This window comes from Ascaphus truei, chromosome 6 (genome assembly GCF_040206685.1).
Source record: "Ascaphus truei isolate aAscTru1 chromosome 6, aAscTru1.hap1, whole genome shotgun sequence".
In the NCBI taxonomy this organism is placed as follows: Eukaryota; Metazoa; Chordata; class Amphibia; order Anura; family Ascaphidae; genus Ascaphus; species Ascaphus truei.
Window position 1 is genome coordinate 106,288,982 of NC_134488.1, and position 23,626 is coordinate 106,312,607.

Below are 23,626 nucleotides of genomic sequence, written 5' to 3' on the forward strand. Positions count from 1 at the left end.
TTGAAATGGGATCAGGAAAAGGACATTATACGCTTACAGCAGATTTACATAATAGCTGTCATAATGATATGACATTGTTTCATTAAAGAGTATTATATATTATGTACATTATATTTAGAACATAAAAGGGCTTTTGTGGTGCAACTAGTCGGAAAACGTACTTTAAGTCAAATCAAACTTTTACACTTCTAAACAGTCGAATGAGGGTTTCTTAAGCAACGACTATGGCTAATGATTTGTTAACCATCCCTGCGTGATGGCTTGGGCTGTGCTGGGAGGTAGGCTTCGGCCTCTTGTTTCTGGGTTAGCGAGCATGAGCTGTGAACATTTGCGCCCAAATCAGGTCCTGGCAGAAGTAAGTACCAAGAGTATGTATTTCCTCCCGTCTCTGCCTTGCCTCCATTGAGCTACTGTATGGTGCAAAGGTCTCTGCTGCCTAAGCCCCGATCATAGCCCAGTAAGGTCTGTCCCGTTGTGTGCACCTTATCTAGTTTCTCAGAGTATTCCTTTTCAGAAGACTTCAGTTGTGGTTTGTTTTGTAATACTAGGTCTTCAGTAAGTCAGTTCCCAGGACACTAAGCAAGGAGGAGAGATTGACAGTGCCTCTGTTAAGCTTAGAAAATCATCAGCCTGTGCTTTAGTATGTGTAGCTTGTAAACAACCTACGTCAGAAAAGTCTAAAAATAAATATTGTATGGTTTGTGCAAGGAATTGCAGTAGAGAACTAAGTTTTAAAGAAATGGATGGAACTTGTATGTAAAGGAAGATAAAAGCACAGCTGTAGTTGAGCAATGGCATTGCTGAGCCTTCCCTAATATATGAAGATATTGAGTTAGTATCCTCAGAAGATTATTTTTAAACAAAATCTGGAATCCTCTTCAGAAGAGGGCAAAATGGATAAGCCCTTTTGGCACCTGATATTAATCATGGCTATGCATCTATTCTGAAAATAGAAGATTCCAATAATAATTAAAATAATCAAAAAAGATTGTGCTTTGTGCTCCAGTGCAGGGAAAGTGATTTAGATCCATTACAGCCCTGCATGTTAGTTTCCACAGCAGGGCTTTGTTAAGGGCCTTGCCCGTAACCTCTGAATGTACAAATGACTGCCATAGGGGCGGTCAGGGCTGTACCGTAAGTCAGACATCCATTTTTCTTTTAATTGGTAGAACAAATGAGACCAAATATATTGACACATGTACCTAAATGGGACCTGCCATTGGTTCTTTGTCTTAAATGTGTCATATGAACCTCTAAAGAATTAGTGAATTGCAGGATCTTTCAAAAAGAGAACTTTCTTTGATTTTAAATCAAATACCTTTACCGTCTTTATGTTCAAATCCATCTAATGCAAGGGTTGCCAACTCCAGTCTTCAAGGGCCACCAACAGGTCAGGTTTTCAGAATATCCCTGCTTTAGTACATGTGGCTCGATCATAATGACTGCACTGCCTGTGCTAAAGCAGGGGTATTCTGAAAACCTGACCTGTTGGTGGCCCTTGAGGACTGGAGTTGGCCACTCCTGCTCTAATGCAAAGGAGGATAAACCTTAACGAATTGGATTTGGTTCGCCTTTAAAAATCGTATCTCAAAACGACTGGCAGTTTAGGAAGACTGACAAACTCTGCTTTGTTTCGAGGGCACAAAAAGGCATGTTTCTCTTAAAAGCCAATGTTGGCAAGATGGTTAAGACTGGCTATTACAGGATGCAAGTGAGGACAGCTCCTAGAGGTATAAAGCAGGGCTCTTCAGCCAGTTCTCTGAGCAGAAGGGCCTCAAGCTTATGTAATTTTACATACATTTACAAACGTATAAGACTTCTCCATCAGGAGAATGCACATGACGCACTCCTGACCAAGTGATTGCACACTGACCTTGCTGCAGCGGTGGGTAAGTGTTTTAACACTGTGATAGCTTCAGGAGGCCTGCCTTGTCCCACCAACTGTTGCTGGGTGTCAATCCTCTCCTTAGCACAAATGAGGTTTGCAGATTATTCAGATTGCTCTGAGCTGTAATTGGGTAAAAATTCAACTGGCTTCTATGTCCATGTGTTGCAACCAAGATCTCATATTTTATTTGGGGGAGGGAGGGATGCCAGTTACCAGCCTTTAAAGAAGTGCTTTGGGCCTGTGTGCATTGGATGACAATGCGTCTCAGACTACAGCAGAGAATGCAAACACTGAGTTCTTTTTCTGTTCCCTCAGGCTGTCATGCACATGGAACAGAAGAAGTCCCAACAGCCTGGAGCTGCTCCCGCCGGTCCTGATGGCGAGCTAAAGTTTCAAGCTCAGGCACCTCATGAAGCAGCCGCTGCAGGTAAGAGCCAAGGCAGGGTGAGAGTAAGTCTCTGGTTAGAGCAGCACAAGACCTGAGACAGGAAAAGCTGTTATGAAGAGGGCGCTCTATTAGGTGTTCTGTTTCTATTCTGCCTATTGAGCATTGATTTGTGAAGTCTTTACACTTCATTTCCTGATGCAAAATACAGGGTCCTCCATGAAATGGCTTCAAGTGCCTTCACCAATGTACAGAATGTGCTTTTTACATAGTATGTACTTGTGTGAACTGTTGATTTAAAAAAAAAAAAAAGTTTTTTAGTCAACGTTTTTGGTCCTATAACCACACCTTCAATCAGGACATAACCTGTATCATATACAGGCATTTATATAAAGACCAACTACCTGCCAAAATACAAGCATATATTTTTCTTTTGCCTTTTCTCTGTTACAATGTGTTTTCTTTGCCCTTTTCTTGCAGTTATTACAGATGGGTGTCTCTTTATTCCTTTCACATTTTTCTTGCTAGCCATGAGATGGGGGCGGTGCGGGTATTTGGGCAGTTCTTTGGGCAGGTGCTGTAGTTGGTCTCTCTATAAATGACTGTGTATGATACAGTTTATGTCCTGACGGAGGTGTGGTGATGGCACCGAAACTCTAACTTTAATAAAACCAGCAGGGAAGGTTACATACCTTTCTGAAGAAGCGATGGTGAAACGTCTGACATCACGCGTTATGCGACTGATACTATACCGCCGAGATTTCTAACCAGCTGCTGCTAAGTCCTCTCGAGTGCGCCGTACATCCGCAAGCAGTCAGTTTTCAGAGCAGAGGCAACGGTGTCAGGTCTGGACCTAGGGCTAGCTCAGCTGTTGGCACCCTCCCTTTCCACTCCCCCCTACCTTCCCTGGTATTGTAGGGTGAGATCCATGCTTTTAACGGTGGGACACTGACTCCCGTGTACCGTTACACTACAACTACACTCCGTGCTATTTATATGTCGAGGACCCTCCATAACAAACCTACAGGGAATATAGCTAACCAGTGGTGTGCACGCCCCGCGGATCAGCCGAACAGGTTGTGTACACTACTCCCATGGAATATTAACCCTGGCAAACACTGTATATAGTGCTGTCACTCACTAACTGGGGACTCTCCATATTTAACCAATAGGGAACTTAACCACCTTAGTGGTTCACACGCCAGCGGATCACCCGAGCGTATATACTGCAGCTAGCCATTCCCTCCCCTCCTTTATTCCCATGTGGGAGCGCACCCATGAGCCTGTGCCAAAGGAGATCTTTATTTTTGTTGATTGCTCCCCTTAACGGTATCCCTGAGCAGGCGCTACGCATAGGGAGCGTTATTAACATTGCGCCAGGGCACGGCAAAAACTATCCAATACTACTGAAGCACTATCACCAAGTGATTTATAGCCGTATTCTGCCCCTTCCTTGGCAGCATCAAATGGGCATCAATTAGCAGGGTCGGGCAGGCATTTACGACCCCCGACCTCGCGGTTGACCAGTCACAGGTCCCTTTTTGTTTTTTGATCAATCATGTCCCCACTTTTTTTTTTTATCGTGCGTTATTAAATCTTGCTTTTTAACCCTATATTAACCCTATATACTCCTTCACTCAGTACTGAAGGGGTTTAGTTGCTCTCTCTAGCCCACCAGGGCTATCCATTTATGGTCTTGCCTATTTATGTGCTGACACACTGTGTCCTATGCAACATTACAGTGTATGAGGTAACCCTGCAGGCTCTATCCTTCAATCAGTCTATCTACCTACAGTGTCCTCACTGAGGTGTATGAGTTCATGCAATTGGGGCCTTTCCTGTCCTGTCCCCACCTGGGAGACTGCTTTCTGACAGGACTTCTTCCTCCTTTAATAAAACTATTTTTTAATTTTATTTTTTATCTTCAAGGTTTTATGATTATTTTATTTATTTATTTATAAAATATTTTACCAGGAAGTAATACATTGAGAGTTACCTCTCGTTTTCAAGTATGTCCTGGGGACAGAGTTAAGACAAATAATACATGTTTACAAATACAGTTACATAATGAGCAGGGTATACATTATATACAAGACATTGCATGCACAGTTAAAGATAATTTGTATTATGTGCGTATGAAACAGTTACAGACCACATTAAAATGTGTGACAGCCTTAGATTTGAAAGAACTTAGACTGGTGGTGGATGTAAGAGTCTCTGGTAGGTTGTTCCAGTTTTGGGGTGCACGGTAAGAGGAGGAGCGGCCGGATACTTTGTTGAGCCTTGGGACCATGAACAGTCTTTTGGAGTCTGATCTCAGGTGATAGGTGCTGCATGTGGTAGGGGTGAAGAGCTTGTTCAGGTAGCTGGGTAGCTTGCCCATAAAGAATTTGAAGGCAAGACAGGAAAGGTGAACTTTGCGCCTAGACTCGAGTGATGACCAATCTAGTTCTTTGAGCATTTCGCAGTGATGTGTGTTATAGTTGCATTGGAGAACAAAACGACAAATTGAATTGTAGAGGGTGTTAAGTTTGCTAAGGTGGGTTTGAGGTGCCGAGCCATATACTATGTCTCCATAGTCAATAATTGGCATTAGCATCTGCTGTGCGATACATTTTCTGACCAGGAGACTTAAGGAGGATTTGTTCCTGTAAAGTACCCCTAGTTTGGCATAGGTCTTGGTTGTCAGAGTATTAATGTGCATCCCGAATGTTAAGTGGGAGTCAAACCATATGCCCAGGTATTTAAAACTAGTAACAGGAGTTAGGGTTGGTTGTAATCTGGAGCTCAGTCGCTGAAAGCTTTAAAAATTTAGTCTTGGTCCCAAATACCATTGTTACAGTCTTGTCAGTGTTTAAAAACAGTTTGTTTTGGGAAATCCAGTTTTCGAGTTTCAAAAAGTCAGACTGAAGTATGTGTTGAAGGTCAGAGAGGCTATAGCTGTGTGCATATAGGATTGTGTCGTCTGCATACATGTGTATTGAGGCTTCCTTATAAGCTGTGGGAAGATCATTGATGAACACTAAGAGTAGGGGCCCCAGAACAGAGCCTTGCGGGACGCCACAGGTGATAGCCAGGGGGTTAGAGTTAGAGCCAGAGATGGACACATGTTGGGATCTTCCTGATAGGTAGGACTGAAACCAGTTTAAAGCATGTTTCCCTGTTCCAGAGCTCTGGAGTTTGTTGAGCAGGATAGCATGATCAACAGTATCAAAAGCCTTTGCAAAATCTAGGAATACTGCACCAGTGAGTTGACCCCGTTCCATACAGATAAAAGGGAAGAGCAGTGAGAATAGCGCTAATGCTACAAATAAAAATAGTGACACATAGGTGACTAACATATAATAAACGCACTTTAAAAGTTAAAGTGGGGGCTGCCAAGGCAAAAGATTCACACAAACCAATACAGATAATAAAAACAAAAAAACGGCGCCTCCAAAAATGAATATAAATAAAGTCTGACCAAATATAAAGTCCAATATGACTGGGGAGAAATCCAGGGAGGGATCTTCAATGAAGTCTCATGGGAGGACAAACAAACAAATAAGACAAAAACAAAAAAGAAAAGAGAAAAAGATCATAGTGCAACTAAAAACAACAATAAACAAATGATCACTGATAAGATTGACAAGGGAATAATTACAAATGTAATGCAAGTGAATAAAAATAAATAAAACAACAAACACTTGAATGTTGGGCTAGAGATACTAATAAAGCGATGACATCCGGTAGGGATAAAATTGAAACCCTACTTACAGCAAGGCTGATTGTTATAAGCCCGTAGCAGAATTGTCCTTTACTTCAAACCAAAACCTGTGTGGTGGATGGTATAACACAGCCTCCAGAGATCCACAATGCCGGGACTGCCACTGCTAACACACTCACAGATGTCCTGTTGTGTGGGGGGTGCCGCAGGAGAAAGCCTGGACCCGATGCTGCCGAGGGGATCACCGAAGCAATACACGCAGACCGAAAGGTCTCGCGATGACTCGGTGACGTCACCACGCAGCGCGAAGGCAGGGGAAGCACCCGGACAAGAAACAGGGAACTCTGAGAGCTCAGGCTCCGGGAAGATGTGCTCCCTTTCCTTGCGCCACTCCTTTCACTTGCAGAGGATCGCAGCGAAGCAGATTGCCAGCGGAGGAGAGCAGGAACACAGGGTTTCTGCTCTCCTCCGCTGGCAACCTGCTTCGCTGCGATCCTCTGCAAGTGAAAGGAGTGGCGCAAGGAAAGGGAGCACATCTTCCCGGAGCCTGAGCTCTCTGAGTTCCCTGTTTCTTGTCCGGGTGCTTCCCCTGCCTTCGCGCTGCGTGGTGATGTCACCGAGTCATCGCGAGACCTTTCGGTCTGCGTGTATTGCTTCGGTGATCCCCTCGGCAGCATCGGGTCCAGGCTTTCTCCTGCGGCACACCCCACACAACAGGACATATGTGAGTGTGTTAGCAGTGGCAGTCCCGGCATCGTGGATCTCTGGAGGCTGTGTTATACCATCCACCACACAGGCTTTGGTTTGAAGTAAAGGACAATTCTGCTACGGGCTTATAACAATCAGCCTTGCTGTAAGTAGGGTTTCAATTTTATCCCTACCGGATGTCATCGCTTTATTAGTGTCTCTAGCCCAACATTCAAGTGTTTGTTGTTTTATTTATTTATTTTTATTCACTTGCATTAAATTTGTAATTATTCCCTTGTCAATCTTATCAGTGATCATTTGTTTATTGTTGTTTTTAGTTGCACTATGATCTTTTTCTCCTTTCTTGTTTTTGTCTTATTTGTTTGTCCTCCCATGAGACTTCATTGAAGATCCCTCCCTGGATTTCTCCCCAGTCATATTGGACTTTATATTTGGTCAGACTTTATTTATATTCATTTTTGGAGGCGCCGGTTTTTTGTTTTTATGACCCCGTTCCATGCCACACTGGATTTCATTGCAAACTTTTAGCAGGGTAGTTACGGTAGAGTGTTTGGGGCGAAAGCCAGATTGGAATTGGCTAGGGAAATTTGTCTTGTTATAGTAATCGCTTAATTGGGAGTGGACACATTTTTCCATGACTTTGGATAAGATTGGGAGAAGGGAGATTGGTCTGTAGTTTGAGACTATTTTTGTCCCCACTTTTGAAGATTGGGACAACTCTGGCAGCTTTCCAGGTCTTAGCGATATGGCCTGCAGACAGGATAGAGTTGACTATGGAAGCAATTGGTTTGGCAATGGCTGGGGCACCAAGTCTTAGGAACCTAGATTGTAGTAAATCAGGTCCACATTGGCTGCTTAGTTTTCATTTGAGAAGCGCTTGTGTAATCTCCTCTTCGGATACTGGGCCAAATTGAAAATTGTGGGCAATGTTGGGAGGGGGTGGGGCTATAAGGGTACTCCCAGGATGAGATTCAGGTTTGTGGTTTGGGTTGCGTTTTGCTAATAAGTTAGTGGCACACCCCACAAAGTAATCATTGAATGCATTTGCAATGTCGGTGGGGTTTGTCATAGTTATATGAGCAGCTTGCAGCAGCTTCTGATAAACAGTACCCAGCACCACTACCAAAATGGAACCATGGGCTGTTTATTTGTAAGTGTGCAAGACTTACACCAATATATATCTTCCATAGATTTAAAAAAAAAAAAAAAAATAATAATAGGGCACATTTCTTAATACAGCTCAACCCCCTTATAACGCTGTGCTTGGGTTCCACAGAATCACATCGCGTTCTAAGCGGATCGCGTTAGAAATAATGTGCAATTGTATGCATTGTACAATAAAGTATTTAAGATACCAATAATCGTGTTGTAAAGTATTCATAAATACGAAAATTGGGAGCCACGCTTGCATCACGTTATAAGCGGATTCGCGCTGTAACGGATCGCGTTACAATGGGGTTGAGCTGTATCCAAGGCAAAATTAATTTCTCTGGCACCCAAAAAAATGGTGGGAGCCCGTACGCCATACAAACTGGGCCGAGTACCAGTCAAAAAGTTGCACACAATACAAGACCATAAACACCAAAACAAGCCATAAAGAAACTCAGTAATATAGGCAAAAAGCTACATTGCAGAAGGGAGAAAATCTAGAAGGATGATGCTTATCTTAAGCTCCAAGACAAAGGTAGAGAAAAAAGGCCACCAAAATAGAAACTGCAACACGAAAAAAAGGGGGCTAATATTCACAAAGATGGAAACAAGGGGACAATATTTCGAGGTAAACCCCATCTTCTGGCCCATTCCCACAGGTTCTACGTAACCGTGGTACTTCCCTCCAAGTGTAGCTTACTAGTGTAACCAGCGTTTCACTACCAGCATAAATAGAGTAGGAAAAAAGGGGGAAATCTCCGGCAGAAGAGCAACAGCAAGACAGAGATAGCAGTCTCCGAAATGTCCGTCTTGGGCTGTAGCCAGGAGGAGTTGCTGCCTGTCTAATTTCTCTGGCATTCAGGGATTCATTTGTCTGATGCTAAACCATTGACTCGGGTGACATGATGCACTTCAATTTAAATGGAGTCAGCTTCATTGTTACTAATGATAACTCAACATATCCCATTATTACAATTATCACAGTCTCCGTAGGATTCAGTGCTAGTGAATATCATAAACATACAGTATCACGCCATATTGCACCAGCTGAAACAATGGCCCCTGCTTTGGATTTGTGTGGAACATATGATTGAAGTGTGTAAAACGGTGCAATAATACATTTAATTAAAAAAAAAAAAAAGTACTCTTTGGCTATTTGACTCTCCAATGACAATGGCTGAGTGCCGTTCTTGGTTATTTGTTTAATTTATGAAGTTCTCTATAAGAACGGTGCTGTACTTCAGACCAAAGTGCTTTCATGCAGTCTACTTCAGTGGTGGGTAACATGACCTACTTTTTTAAAGGTCTGCGTCTGTGGATTTTGATCCCTTTAAAAGGGATATGCCCATATAGATAGTGCACAGTCAGAAGGGATGTTGCAGCAGTAAGTAGGAGCTTATTCACTCCAGCCAGCAGCATAATGCTGGCGCACTGATGAATCCTGTCCCACTTCTCCTCTTATACTGGGAACTGGTGATTAGCACAAGAGATGAGCTAGCAGTATTTATCAGCGCGCAATCATTACGCAGCTGAGGGAATGGAAGAAGCCGTAACATCCTCCTCTCTCGCTGCACTGAGAGTGGTCTGCTTGGGCGGCCAGCTGTTTGGGGCCCGCAGGTGAAGCCCAGAGGGTCGGCTGTTGCCCACCAATGGTCTACTTCCCCAGCTTACTGTAAGTGTCTTCCTACATCCCAGTTTTAGGCTCTCTCAATTTTAGCTGTGCACCCGCTTGACTGTTTTATTGGATGGAAGATGGCAGACACAGATCTTGGGATTTAACCCCGTTAGCTTCAGACTGTTCCTCTCAAACAGAGTGTGTTGCTGGCACCTGTGACAGCGAAGGTGGTGATTGGCTGTAAGGGCTTGTAAAGGAACAGCATTCTTTGAAGTGGTCATTAAAAACAAGTGGAGCCCCTTCTTTGGCAGAGGAGTCTGCAATGTGTTGCATGTCCTCCTTGCAGTATGTAGAGTAACGTGACAAACATGCAGTGTTACTTTAGCAGCTAAGATGTTCGAACTTTGTTTAATAATAATATTCCACATATTATTATTTCTTGTTCAGAAAGATTCAATACTTTAGAAGATGGTTTTCCAGCAGTCAATGTATTCTTACAATGTTACTTACAAATGAAAGTTTAATCAATGATGGCAAACATGTGCTTCTGATGTTAACTCATAGAGCAAAGGACTTCTCCTTGTTCACTCACATGCAGCTTTGGCTAAGGTCCCGCTGGAGGCTGCTGCACGCGCGCCTGGCGTTCTGGCGGCGCGTGCACAGCTGAAAACCGCGATCGGGGATGTGGCCTAAACAGGGTGGGTGGGTGTGGCCATGACAAGTTTGCATGGCTACAGCTATCCTCTCTTACCAACCAATGGTTTTCTTGGTGTAAACCAGACTCCTAACTGTACAAAAGTACAGTATTCGCATTGCAGAAATAGTGCCTGCATTTGCCTACATTAATTTCGCCAATCCGGCTAAGTGAGAAGAGATGGGGGCCGCTCTTCTGATTAAACTAGAGACAAGAAAAATGCTTTGCTGATTTCTGAAAGGATATTAAGACTTTGTGACACTGAGCTGTGTCTCCGTTTAGTTTCTCACCTTGAAGGAATATAACGGCGATCAGGAGTCTGCAATTGAGAGAGCCTATGCTATGGTGAAGCAGCACTCCCATTAGCTCAGTCTATCTCGCCTCTTTGGCTCTCAGCGCACCATGTGACCGCGTCGCAGCGCAGGAACACAATCTTGTTGTATCCCCTGCTGGTTGACGCGCCCCGTGAGCCGAAACAGGAGACACCGGGGCCTGCCACTGCAGAGGTTAGCGACTAGTGCGTGGCGTGCGCCGCCCTCACAACCGGGGACCTGGCCAGATGGTACATGCAGGGTGTGCCCTTGAGGAGGGTCCAGGCAAAGAGGAAAGACTTTCTGAGAACAACTCATAGTTATAGATCACTAACTCTGTCCCCTTTCTCCTCGTGGTGGCTTTAAACAAAACTTCTAACCTACTTAAGGCTCTGATTATACCAGGCCTTTACTAAGCCAACCCCCAACATGTGCTATGCTTCAGACTTGGGATTCAGTTCCCTTTGTTGCATAATAACTCAAAATCCTACAACATATTCTCAATGCAATTATCTTGATATAAGTTCCCATTCATACATTTTAATATAATAAATGGATTTCTAACAGACTTCACTGAAATATTCTCTCTCTCTCTCTCTCTCTCTCTCTCTCTGCAGCTAACGCAGCAGCACCGCAGCATGGCTCACAAGTTCACCCTGGAGCCCCAGGTGATGCACCGCAGCACCCACCTGAACAGAAACACCCTGAGCCGCCTCAGAACCAGCATGCACAGCCGGATAAACCTGCCCATTCAGACCAATAAGTGGATGCAAAACGTAGGGGGGGGGAGACTGCACAGGGGCAAGTAGCAGGCAAGGCTTTGGGTATATATTGGTGTGTTCCTGAACAGCCTTCTGCATCTCCTCCCTCTGCCTCGTGAATTTCAAAGTTAAGGGATGTGCAATCAACCTCTGGGTAAATCTCTCACATTGGGAATCGGGCTTCTTGTTTTCAAAAAACAAACCTTAAAATGAAAAATTTCAAAAACTAAAAGAAAACGAGGGAAGAGAGGTTCCTTTACCCCCTGAGAAGCACTTTTTATTGCCATCGTGGCTTTTTATTGAGCTGCCATAAGATAAATGAATGAGGTGGGTTTCCTTTTAGCTGTGGGGTAGTTAATGGGACCAGACCTCATGCATGACTGTATGGCTGTTAAAGTCAGGGGTGCAGGAGTAATGCAGCGTCTCCTCTGGCAAAGTTCTGATTGTATACAAATCTTTCCGGCAACTTTAGCAACAAACAAGTTTGAGGTCCCAGGATCTGTCATTGGTTTTTTTTTTTTTAGTCAAGATTTATTCTCTTCCTTGTTGGTGAGATAACTTAATCAAGTTTGGAACAGGTCAGTGTATGTCTGCCTGTGTACATAGACTCCAGAGATGGGCTTGCAAATTGCAACCCTAACCTATCGTAACATCTTTTGAAATTTATCTCACAATATTGATTTAATTGGGTCTGGTATGAACCAGGCTTCAGAGTAACATGTTTAAAAGGATGTTGCAGACCCCTCAAGTAAAAAAGGGAGCAACCGAGCCACCTCTTCCTCTCTAAATCTTCAATACATTGGTGGTCGTAGGCAAAAGCAATAGGTAGCCCTCAAGTCCTGTAACAGAGGCAAATACTTAACACCTTTGGCACATGTATTGATTAGCTGACCCCCCTATGGGCATCATCATGGAACTGTGCTTGTAAAATGTCTCCTTTTGCTTATTCTTAAGTCTACTTTCCTGATTTAAATTTCCGATTCCAGTTTTTTTTGTTTTTTTTTTATATAGTAAATCTGTCAAGCTGAAAGGCAAACACTGAGAAACAATTCTGGTGGTTAATGACAGAACAGAGATGCACATTTCATTTTATATCTTTCAAAATTACCTGGGGAGAGGGGGAGATATAATTTGACCTGTTCATGACAGAAATGGCCAGTAGTGCTATTGCCAGATGTGGTTTGCTACAGTTAACAATAGTGCTAGAGGAAATGGTGCATACATTCAAGGTTGGTTTCTAGTGAGTAAAGTCATAATTTAATGATAATGTAAAAATGTTGTTTTTAATTATTTTTTCACAATTCCTCATAAGCTTTATGTATCTCTGCAGCTGGAACCCGGAGCTTGCAACACAGCGTTCTTTATTCAAAGAACTATACTGCCAAATAGTTAACTGTTTTTTGTTTGTTTTGTTTTTTTAAACCCTTCTAAAAGATGGTTGTAGGTAATTAGCCCACTCATTGCAATCAATTACGTCAAAGAATTTTTGGTTGTTTAAAATAGCTCTAGTTTTAAGCAACTAGCTAGTGATTTGTGTAGTGCAACTTAACTTATCTGTGTAACAAGTGTTCAAGGAGGACTGGTTCTTTCACATTTCACAAGTGGAGCTTATTTAACATTTAAAGAGTTTTAAGATCACTTCATTGTCTTAGTCTCCAGTACCGCTGAGATGCAAAATGTGTTGTATGTGTAGCTTTTGCTGCACCAGGCCCTATTCTGCAACAGATCTGCTTCGCACAATGACTTTGTAGCGAGCTTTTAAACCTGTTTCTTTATACAGCCTGTCCCTAGTTGTGGCCGTGCTGTTTTGTACCCACAGTCATCCCATCCTCCTGTGACTACCTATTAAAAGCCTCTTGATGCTAATTTTGTGTTGGTCTACTTTTAAGGTTAAGTTCAATTACTGTTTCTTTTTCTTGATAAAAAAAAAAAAGCTTTCAGTCTTGAAGGGAAAAGTCACTGAAGTGAGTAAGGCTGCGGCCCTGCGTGTACATGCCTGGGCGAACGCGTGTGCGTGATTTATTATTAAAAAAAGACATGGTGGTAAGAATAAAATATTTATTAACATTGTACACACATACATACATTTCAGTGGCGGTATTTTCAGATGTGTATTTTGCCCACCTTCTCCCGTTGGCCGGTTGCGCGCTCACTGCCGCGCGCGGTCCTATTATAGGAAGGCTGAATAACCACAGCCAACTATAACTGTTGCGCGCACGGCGCAGCCCTCACTCAGTTCTGCGATGGGACGTGCGACCAGGGGGCACAACTATGACGTCACATCCTCTCATTGGTTGTAATTTACTTCACTCTGGCTTTAAAACCTCTTCACTCTCATTGGTTAGCAGGAAACCATGTGACGTTGCCATCGCCGCATGAAAATAGAAAATTCTTGTCTTCTCAAAATCCGGTTGCGCATCGCGCTTTCTGCAGGCGCATGCAGGTAGTGACGGGGGTCGGCCCTATAGAGGGCCATATTTTGTTTGCGTCGCGCATGCCATTACATGCGAGAGCAGTGGGGACGAGGCCTAAAAGCCTACAGTGCCACTTTATTTATTTTTTAATTTAATTTTTGACATCTGGATCATAATCCACAGTAAGAACCACCCAACATCCATGCTGTGCCACCCATCTCAGGCCAGCATTTGCTTCGTTGGGAAGCAGGGCCGTCCTGTGTCAGAGCTTCAGTTCTTTCACTTATTATATACAAAACAGATTTTAAATGTTCATTAAAAAAAAAAAAAAAAGACATTTTGGGGTCTGGGGCCTGGACGTTGAGTGGAACAGTCGCATCTATGCTTGGCTCTGGGGGCCAAGAAGAGAACAAGAACATCCCGCCCTTAAACCCCTTCATATTCAACTCCTTATTCGATTATTCATCAGTAAGAGACTGCTGCAAATACTTTGTGTAGGGGACTACTGTAAAATGGCTTCAACTTTGTCCTAGTAATATCACTTCATCCCCCACTATTAACCAGAGGTAAAGACAATGCTGGAGACCAGCTGCCGTTGCATCATATTTGCACAGATGCCCCATGTGGATTAATTATAAACCAACACTTGAAGTGGAGGGATAAAGGTGTAGTTTAAAAAAAAAAATTATAGGCAAGGTAAAAGTAACAGAACTGATTTATTTTAAAAACACACAGGATATTGCTTGGTCTGCAGCTTTAAAACAGATCAGATTTGCCCTAACAAGATTTCCAGGCAAGAGCTTGTTAATGGCACAGTAAGAAACAACCGATATCAAAAAAATAAATACATTTCTAAACTGCTTAAAAAATTTACCTGAATCTGCCAGCAGGATAGGCATTTTTTTTTTATAAATAAACTGCTACAATATACATGCACACAGTCTAGTGCAAGTGAGCTACATAGCTATAAATAAGAATCCTTTTTTTTGAGAAGTGCAATTTTGGAATAAATAGTAAGAAATTTGGCAGGTTTGTATGCATTCCCCAGTCTTTTCCCCCCACATAATACAAGTTTATATATGCATGAGCCAAAGTCTCTGAATTCAGCATTTTCTGCAGAACGACTCCTATTCATCCTCCTTTGCTTGGAGACGAGCCCAGACATTATCTCTGTGGTAAGGTTCCAAGCAGGAGCCAATCGCAACCTCCGTGTCAGTGATGCGTCTCTGGAAGCGACAGCGATCTCGTGCGTGCTCTTCCCATGGGCCCTTCCGAGCCACTCTGTGTGCATAGCTCCAAGCAACCATGCGGTGAACAGTGACAATGGGAGAGAAACACACCTGGAAGAGAGATTATCATGTAATCAACACTTTCCTTTCAATAACCCAGCCCCATAATTCTTATTCATAAACAACAATGCTTTCTGCTTGAGATGCTAACAGTGGGGTCATCTGAACTTTACTGCAGGCGAACTAGCAAGATCTGTTATAAGTATACATTTGTATGCAGAGCAGCTTCTAAAAAATATAAAAAAGACTGAAATGCTCAGGGTTTTTCCCCATGAGTAGTGTCCTATTAAAATGAAGACAAAATGCTGGACTTTCCTGCCCATTTCCCCTAAGTTTACATACTCTAGAATCCCGCCCAGATGTGGTAGCTACAGTATGTACCATTTTAATATACTGTATGACTCAGTGCTAGTTTGCACATCTCACTTCTCAGAACTTCGATAGTAAAACTACTTTAAAAAGGGAAGTGGAAATAACAGTTACCCAGCACAGGCAGTGATATCAGCAATTAATTGCTGACAAGTTTTCTTCTCTGTACAGATAATGGGATTTTCCATTTTCGAGTCTTGCAAAACTTAATTGCACACCTTCATAACTCACTCTTTGCTTATCTCCTTTGTTAAGGTTTTCCACGCCTCTGCCCTTCCATTTAGCTCATCTCAATGTCTTTGCTTGTCATGTGCTGAGGTCAATTAACTTTTTCATCTTTAAGGTTCCAATGCATTAAAGCATACTTTTATTTTTTGATTGTCAAAAGGACCAAAACAGCTTTTACCCCTTTTGGCTACACGTGAACGTTCAAATCCGGTGGGTTTTGCGGCTTTGTAAAAAGCCTTCAATGTATGTTTTGTTTGCATACCAATTTTGTAATGCACTGCACATGCTTGGTGCCATCATAAATGCTAAAATAAATATTCTTCCATACCAAATCCCAATTCGCACCAAAAAAAACAAACAAAAAAAAAAAAAATTATTTAAAAATATATTCTGGAATGGTGCTGCCCACTTTAGTAACTGCACGAGTACCTCATATCAGCTACTCCCAAACATGATGTAATAGACAGACGTATACCAATCCCGGTGTTACAAAAGGAGTCATGCAAACCGTCGCTATATGTGGGATTTAACTGACTCACTCTTCCTGGTCCCCTTCTACCTCAGGGATATGATGTATTGCTGCCTCATTTCACGAGGTGGCGTCAGGTCCCAGATGAGCAACTAATGCAACAATATGAAAGTCTTTTTTTTGTTTTTGTTTTTTAAATAAAAATAAAGCCAGTCTTTAATCTCCAAGTAACCAGAAACATTCACAAAACCCATAAAATGATTGATATAATAAATATCCTTTTTTCCCCCATCTACACACACACACTAAATGCTATTTATATCCCACAATGGTCAATCCCCTTCTACTAAAAAGTCAGGAAACGAGCCTCAATACAAACCCCCCATAAAGGTTAATTTAAGTAGGTCATCTCTGTGCCACTTGCTATAGCATTGGAATCTGGACCCTGGCTGATCATGGATTGTGAATTGCAGTGCATGATTAGGTCTCCAATTAGCCCTAAAAGTTTGTCAATTTGTTTGCTTGTATAGAACATTGTCTTTACTCCTCTGACACGAATACCTATTTTTTTTAAAAGGTCATACTTACTCTCTTAATAGAGCCATTATCTTTTACTTGTGCATCTTCAACGTTAATGTTTTTGGTTTCTACATTTGTTCTGCACCGAAGTAAGCACTTGTGTGAAGATGGTTTAACAGATGTCAAGGGGATCAGGCTTCTAAACTGAGCAGGTCTGCCTCTGTAATTGTGTTTGGCATAATTTGTATTTTCAGGTGCTTGCTTCTCGAAGGGAATAAAAAACATGCCACTCTCCTGATCAGAATCCTGATATATTTTGGGATTAGCAATGGGCACCTCTTGCATCTCCACGATAGCCTTTCCCACATCTTCATGCTGTCTCTTAGGACTCTTTGTGGACATAGCAAAATAAAGGGGGTTGTATGGATCTTCGCTTTGGCAGAAAGCATCCCATAAGTCTTCATTCTCTTTGCTGTAGTCTGGATTGCTATCGGAGTCCCAGGAGTCATCGTCAGACCAGTCACTCTCCTCACAATCTTTAGCTTCCTTTTTGGACTCTGGAATCCAGGACTTTTGCATGCCCCTGTCAGAGGATACATCTTCAATGGAATGAGCAGAATCTGTCTTCTCCCAGCATGAAATAGAACCTTCAAATTCTGATCCACTGTTCAACTCTGACTCTTCTTCAGCTGTACTTGACCAGTCAGAAAGCACATCATCATCCTCCAATGGTAGGCAGACCATGGATAGAATCATTTGATTTGTACATGATGGCAAATTTGCCTCTTTGCTAAACATCCTGTCCAAGTTGTTGTACAGAGCTTTCGAATGTTTTTCCATAGCCATGTCCTCAATGTTTTGAAGCTGCTCCATCATATTTTCATGGCTTTCAATTTCCTTGGCTTCTAGACTAGTGTTTTCTTTGGATGGTTCTGTCGGATACTTCCAATGGTGTTTTGTAGAAATTGAGCCCATTGTAATGTCAATAAGATTTGGAGTTTTTGATTTCTTCTTGTTAAGAAGCTCTGGCTTAATCTCCCACGTGAATAATATGTCCATAGCTACCAAACAACTCCACAGCGCTACACTGAGAACTTTGTTCATCCACTCGGCTGGAAGCAGCTTCCAATACCAGATTCTTTTGAACATGATATTTTTGGCTAAGGAAGCCAGGGACTGCATGATTCTGGCAGCCATAGTGAGAATGACCATGTCTTCACCCAGTTGAGTATGAATGAACTGTATCTCAGGATAAGGGTGGACTTTTACGGTGTCCAACTGTAAGGCTGTTCCTCTATGCCAATAGGTCATATGAGAGGTGACGTTCCTTCGATTTGAGCCAAGATTGAGGTAATGTAGATAGAAACCCATAATGGCCTTTGTATTCCCCTAAAAAAAAAAAAAAAAAAGTCAATTCTGGGTCTATTTCACTTTAAATTACAGCAATACATTTCTAATTGAATCTATCCCAAGTTTAAAAAAAAAAAACACCATCTGTTGAATATTAATAGAATAGCTTCTAGGCATCTTTATTGAATTAATAATGCCATGGTTTGATTTCAGTGCCTCACACCACAATATCAAAGCTGGAGTTAATCAACAGAACTGAGAATTACCATATGGATTATAATTCAGAATTATCCATTTTGTTTTGTTTCTGGATCTTCCTACTGTATTTAGAGTGCACCAATTAGGAAACATTCAGCAATGTTTAGTAATACATTGAAAGCCCCCTAACATTTAAATTTTCTGCAGCATTGCTAATGGTTTCAATACCCAATGAAAAAAAAAAAAAAACTATTACATGATATGGCATCACACACTTGCCTAATTCATATTCCTTGAACTGCAATAGCCTGCTGTGTCATGTAAACAAGACGAACGTCAGTATGCTAGATCATTCACAGATGGCATCCATGGTATAAAGAATGTCACACACACTTGTGTACAAGATGTAAACAGGAGGCACGTGATTTGCTCCACGCACTGACCGTTGCTACTTAACTTTAAAAAAATGAGCACCACTTTTAAATTAGTACAATTTAAATGTGTGGTCCCCTCTCCAAGTATTACGATGAGGATCTCAAGATCCCAACTGGATTCATTTCAGTTCTGGGGATCCCCTGCTTTCCAAGGTACAGTACTTACCCTGGTAGGTGCTGCCGGTAGATTCCCAGGCTGGGTGAACAATATGGAGGTTTAAATCTCCTGTGGCACTGAAGCCAATAGAAATCCCCACCATCATTTCTGCATAAGGAACCGGTAGCACCTTAAAGGAGGCAAATATATTGGGAAGCAGGGACGCATATAGAGTTGAAATGAACGAGTTTCAGCTCCGGAGACCCCCGATTAAATACTATATACTAAAACAGATTTTTGAAATGGCAAAATCCATACATTTAACCCATGAAACTGCCTTTAGTTTACTTATCCTAGGAGAGGGCTGGCCCTTAAAAGCAATGTGACAAAACGCCATTATGCAATGATTCATTTGTTAATGGTGCTTTACTGATTTAGCTTCTGAACAAACGGATTAAACAGGCTGCTAATTACTGGGTTGGTCAGGGAATCCGGCAGAACAGAAGCACCGGATAGATCTATTGCCAACAACATACACATTGCTGTGACTGATCATACTGGTCATGAAGAAGGAATGCAGCACAGCCTGCGATCAGCAGGAAGCCATGATGTGCTGGGACATTCCTTACCATGTCCATGCAGGAAACAAGCTGCACAAACTGTACAGGGAAATAACTGAGGGATGAATGGGTGGCTCTGTTATAAATGGACCAAACTGAAACCAGTAGGCAACATTGAAGCGGGGAGACTAGTTTAACCTGTTAAGTGCCCCATGACGTAGTGGCTACGTTATGCCCAGGGAATTTTGTTTTCCTGCTAAAATCACGTCCTGCGTTCCTATGGCGCAATCTGCCGCGATGAAACGGAGGCGCACTCCTTCCATTTCCTGGGACATAGCCGCCGCGGTCCAGTGACCGCACGGTGCCAGAGGAGGCATGGTACTCCGGAACCTGATGCGCCCCCCTGCCCCCCGAAGGGTTAAATCCCAGAGTCAAATCTTAGTGACCATAAGCAAGGTCATTCACCTCCCTGTGCCTCAGGCATCATCAGATTGTAAGATGCTCAGAGCAAGAACTGTGCTGCTAAAATGTGATATGCATACTACAAGTGTGAAGCACTTCATCCTATAGGGGAAAAAGCTGTACTATATATATATATATATATACTGTATACACACACACACACACACACACACACACACACACAATAAGTCTGCGACTGTCACTAATCTAGAGCCATCTAATCATAATGGTAGTCAAACCAAACTGGTGTACACACATTTTGTAATGTATTTTATTTTTAATGTGTAGTTTATTTACACGACTAGTTTTGGATGCTAGAATACACAATATATCCAATTTCAATTAAACCTACATTGATGATGCTCACCCTAAAGATACACATGGCTTCGTGCCACTTTTGGGAAAACATCCTTTTCTTTCTATAATATTTATTTAAAAATATTAAACATTCGATACTCAACAACAAAACAGTGCCGATATATTAAGGGAATAAAAAAAAAAAAAAAAACAAACATACAGAATTGCCTCCATTGCTGGAAGGCACGGGAGAGCACCCTATAGGCAGCTGTGCCCTTACCAGATGGGTGCAGGGGTGCGGGGCTCAGCCGGTGAGGAAGGCACTCCAGCAGAAGTTAGTGGTGCTGTCCTGCGCCGAGGTGACCTCGCAATTGCTGTCACACCCACGGAAAGACACAGCAGCACTCTGCTCCACTCTTCTGTCTGCTCTCTTGTTCAGCGCACACAGCATTTTGTCTTTACCTCCGATTAAGCTCTTACAGACCCACGCCATGCCTTGTCATTTGGACCCTCAATAAAAAAAATATCTGATGTTGTCTGGTTGTATTAAAGTAGTAGAATGCCTCCCAGTCACCGGGCCTCCCTTTATATAGGCTCGCTCGGGAGTGATATCACGAAACCAGTTGCCCTGGCAACTAAACGGACATACCAACCAGAGAGCAGGAGGTGTGGTCTTCAGAATCTCCAGGAAAGTACGTGTGCTTTCTCCTGTTGCCGTGACGTAAAATGACAGAAGAAACTGTTGTCATGGGTGACCGAAGGGCGTGCCGTAACGTCACATGCTATTTTGAAAACAAAGTTCCGATGGGAAGGGAGCGTGTGGTGCGTCACGAGGCTGGGAACTGAGGTGAAGTCACCTGACAGAGCTGGACTATACACACTGGTTTGTACAGGAAGCGATAAGGCAGCAGGGGAATATATAGGAGCGGGGGTGCTTCCGCCTCTGTCTGCACCCTTCACTCTTCAGCTCTAAACCCTGTCTGAATAACCCCTGCTTCATTACTTTACCCCTTAGACCAGGGAGGCTCAACTCCAGTGTTCACCTCCCCGCCCAACTGGTCAGGTTTTCAGGATATCCCTGCTTCAGCACAGGTGGCTCAGTCAGTCCCTGCTTTAGCACAGGTGGCTCAGTCAGTCCCTGCTTCAGTACAGATGACTCAGTCAGTCCCTGCTTCAGCACAGGTGGTGATTGAGCCACCTGTGCTGACGCAGGGATATCCTGTAAACCTGACCTGTTGGGCAGGGGGTTGAGGACTGGTGAAGGCCCCTCTGTTTAGACCACCTCTGCCCTCCTACTCTAACGTCACAAACACGTCTGCCCTCCCCCTCAGAGCTGGAATTTACACACTGTTTCTACGGGAAGCTAAAATACAACAGAGAAATGCCCACGCTGTCGAAAAGAAATACAAATTCATTTTTGTATTAATTGGAAAGTCCCATGTTGGCTACATTTTTTTTCCTAACAGTATTAAAATAGACTGATATGATTTTGTACCTCATCCGGGTGTCGTGTTACCCAAAGGTGCCTCTGTGTATTGATTGGTTTCCCGTGGGATTGTTAATGAAAGATGTTGCACTGTTTCAAGATTATGATTATGTTAACCTCTTGAGTGCCAGTGTGTTCCTGGTTTATTTGGTGTTTAATGGGCCAAAGCTCCCACCCACAACATGACAATTAAGTGTAACGGGTTTATCCCCTCCCCCCCCCCCAATCTCACATTGGCCCGGGTACTCTTGATAACCAACTCCCATTACGTGTGTGTGATGGTGCACCTGTAGGCAACAGAACTCCTGAGTCTCCCGCTTGATGGTAGTAGGGGATTATCAACAGACAGGTGGCTGAGGTAGTGGGTGCGAGTTCAACTTACATCATGTGCAGCGCCTCCACCTCATCAGGATCTATGCTTCCGCAGGGAGATGGTCCTGGTGAGGAACTCCTTCTCGGTGGTGCCACCCACTTGCGAGTAATATCACACTCACACAGTGGGGGTATCTTTAAACAAGGCATCTTTATTGTTGACGGTGATGTGGCAGACTGCCACATGCAGCTGCCGGCTTTAGCCGCACATCCCTCCGTGCTGTCCCTTCGGCAGGTACGCCCTCCTGAATTGAAGTGGGGTTCCCTCTTCTCCTAGGGAGACCCTCTCTGTGCCAGGTCCCTGGACACAGAGTGGCTAGACAGGCTGATTGGTCAACCTGGACCGCTAGTTACTTCACTAGGGTCACAAAGTGTTCCCACAATCCCTTATGCAGGCCGTACAATTTCCTAACAGCTTTGTACAGCTGCCAGAACATTGCTAGAACTCTCTGTCGAACACACAGCTTCCACACTGTAGAACCCCTGTAACTAACTGTGTTGTGCCTTATATACTTCAGGAGGCAGTCGCATCCCTGATGTCACTATCCAGGGACTCAAAGCATACAGCCACTCCCCTCCATACATAGGGCACCTCACCATTGGATGAGGGAAAACCTCCATAACTACTGCTGGCATACCTGTTCTTACCAGGACTTACTGCCAACAGAGATGAAAGTAATATACCATTATTATGCATGGCTATATACTCCCCCTGGTGAATCCCCACCGTCCCGGCTGGGTCCTAAATTTTGTGTACCTTGCTCCAGGAAACACTGAAAAAGAACACACAAACTTAGTATTAACATCATCACTTTTCATAATAATGACAACATCCGCTCACCGACCAGCAGTAAGCAGCAAAGAATAAAGACAGACCACTCGTTGCGGACCTAATAATAGTGATGAGGGTCTGGTTTCTTCACCTCCCGCCCCGCTGCATCATGAACAGTTACACTGTACTCTCATGGTAACCCCCGCTCGTTACAGTATACCACCTTGTGCATATACACACTGCGTCCTATCTTCCAGACCCGCATGAGTTGGGAAACCCTTTGCTCCGCCTGAACCCCCTTAATGCCCCCTCCCTTGGTAACAATATAGTCTATATCATTCCTGAGCCACCTCTCGCGGTTCTCTTTGATTTCTCTCATTAGAGGTTTGGGTACATACGGGTATTCGAGCCCATGTGATCTTTTATACTTGACTGCGATCGCCCGTTCAGCTCGGCAAGTCCTGGTCAATCTACTTTGCCCAGCCGCTCCTGGCAACACCCATGACAGGGGCTCATCTGATTCTATCGGGTCATCCAACCCTTCTGATCCCTTTGGGGTAATAAGGCCTCCTTGGATGCGATCCCATCTTACCCTTAGGGCCCTAAGGTATGCCTCATCATCAAAATCTCCGGGAGCCCACCAGTGATCAACCACCCCCTCCCTTTCTAGCAGAAAATGGGTGCGGTCGAGCCAGGCGACATACCCCTCGTATAACGGTGCCCACCACCTAGTCTCCCTTTCTTCCTCGGAGTTAGGCTCTAGTTGCTCCTCTTCATCATCAGGCCCGCCCGAGGATACCCCTGAAGTACCCTCAGATCGCGCAACCCTTTCCTTGCGCTGCGACCAGTGTCCGCCCTCACGACTCAGCGCGCTAACAATTGAACCTCAGGATGAAATTCTCCCTCCATCCTCCGATCCATCATCAGATGTTCCCCAGTCCAGGCTTCCAGTCCGTTCGGTGATAGGACCCCGGGAATCCCCTGACATACCCAGACTAGATGTCGACCCAAAGGGACAGGGACGGGGTTGGGGGACGGGAATGGACGGTAGGTGCCGGCAGGGTCACGGCCTGCTCCTCCGCAACACCAGACT

General features: G+C 43.6%; 2 protein-coding genes across 6 annotated transcripts in view; one reads left to right on the forward strand and one right to left on the reverse strand.

Annotated features, from left to right (window-relative positions):
* Window positions 1–13,083, forward strand: part of LOC142497588 (nucleobindin-1-like) — a 50,096-nt gene extending 37,013 nt beyond the window's left edge. For all 4 annotated transcript variants that reach the window (XM_075605598.1, XM_075605600.1, XM_075605601.1 and 1 more), the window contains exons 12-13: window positions 2,204–2,315; window positions 11,074–13,083. In XM_075605598.1, coding sequence (XP_075461713.1) covers window positions 2,204–2,315; window positions 11,074–11,219 — 258 coding nt within the window. In that variant the 3' untranslated portion in view covers window positions 11,220–13,083. The remainder of the gene's footprint in view (window positions 1–2,203; window positions 2,316–11,073) is intronic.
* A 1,245-nt stretch (window positions 13,084–14,328) lies between these two features.
* Window positions 14,329–20,470, reverse strand: PPP1R15A (protein phosphatase 1 regulatory subunit 15A). 2 transcript variants are annotated; one of them, XM_075605596.1, is made up of 3 exons: window positions 20,184–20,470; window positions 16,575–17,894; window positions 14,329–14,971 (listed from the first exon to the last, which is right to left on the reverse strand). In XM_075605596.1, the coding sequence occupies exons 2-3, from the start codon at window positions 17,874–17,876 to the stop codon at window positions 14,759–14,761; spliced, it is 1,515 nt and encodes a 504-aa protein (XP_075461711.1). In that variant the 5' UTR covers window positions 17,877–17,894; window positions 20,184–20,470; the 3' UTR covers window positions 14,329–14,758. The 2 variants fall into 2 exon arrangements, with proteins under 2 accessions (XP_075461711.1, XP_075461712.1); XM_075605597.1 differs by lacking the exon at window positions 20,184–20,470 and adding an exon at window positions 20,124–20,147.
* Between the last annotated feature and the right edge of the window lie 3,156 nt (window positions 20,471–23,626).

Excerpts from the sequence above, each read along its gene's own strand:
- PPP1R15A (XM_075605596.1), bottom strand. The coding sequence starts at position 17,876 with ATGGGTTTCTATCTACATTACCTCAATCTTGGCTCAAATCGAAGGAAC. Across the intron at positions 14,972-16,574 it reads ATAATGGCTCTATTAAGAGA|GTGTGTTTCTCTCCCATTGT; the intron begins GTAAGTATGACC and ends TCTCTCTTCCAG.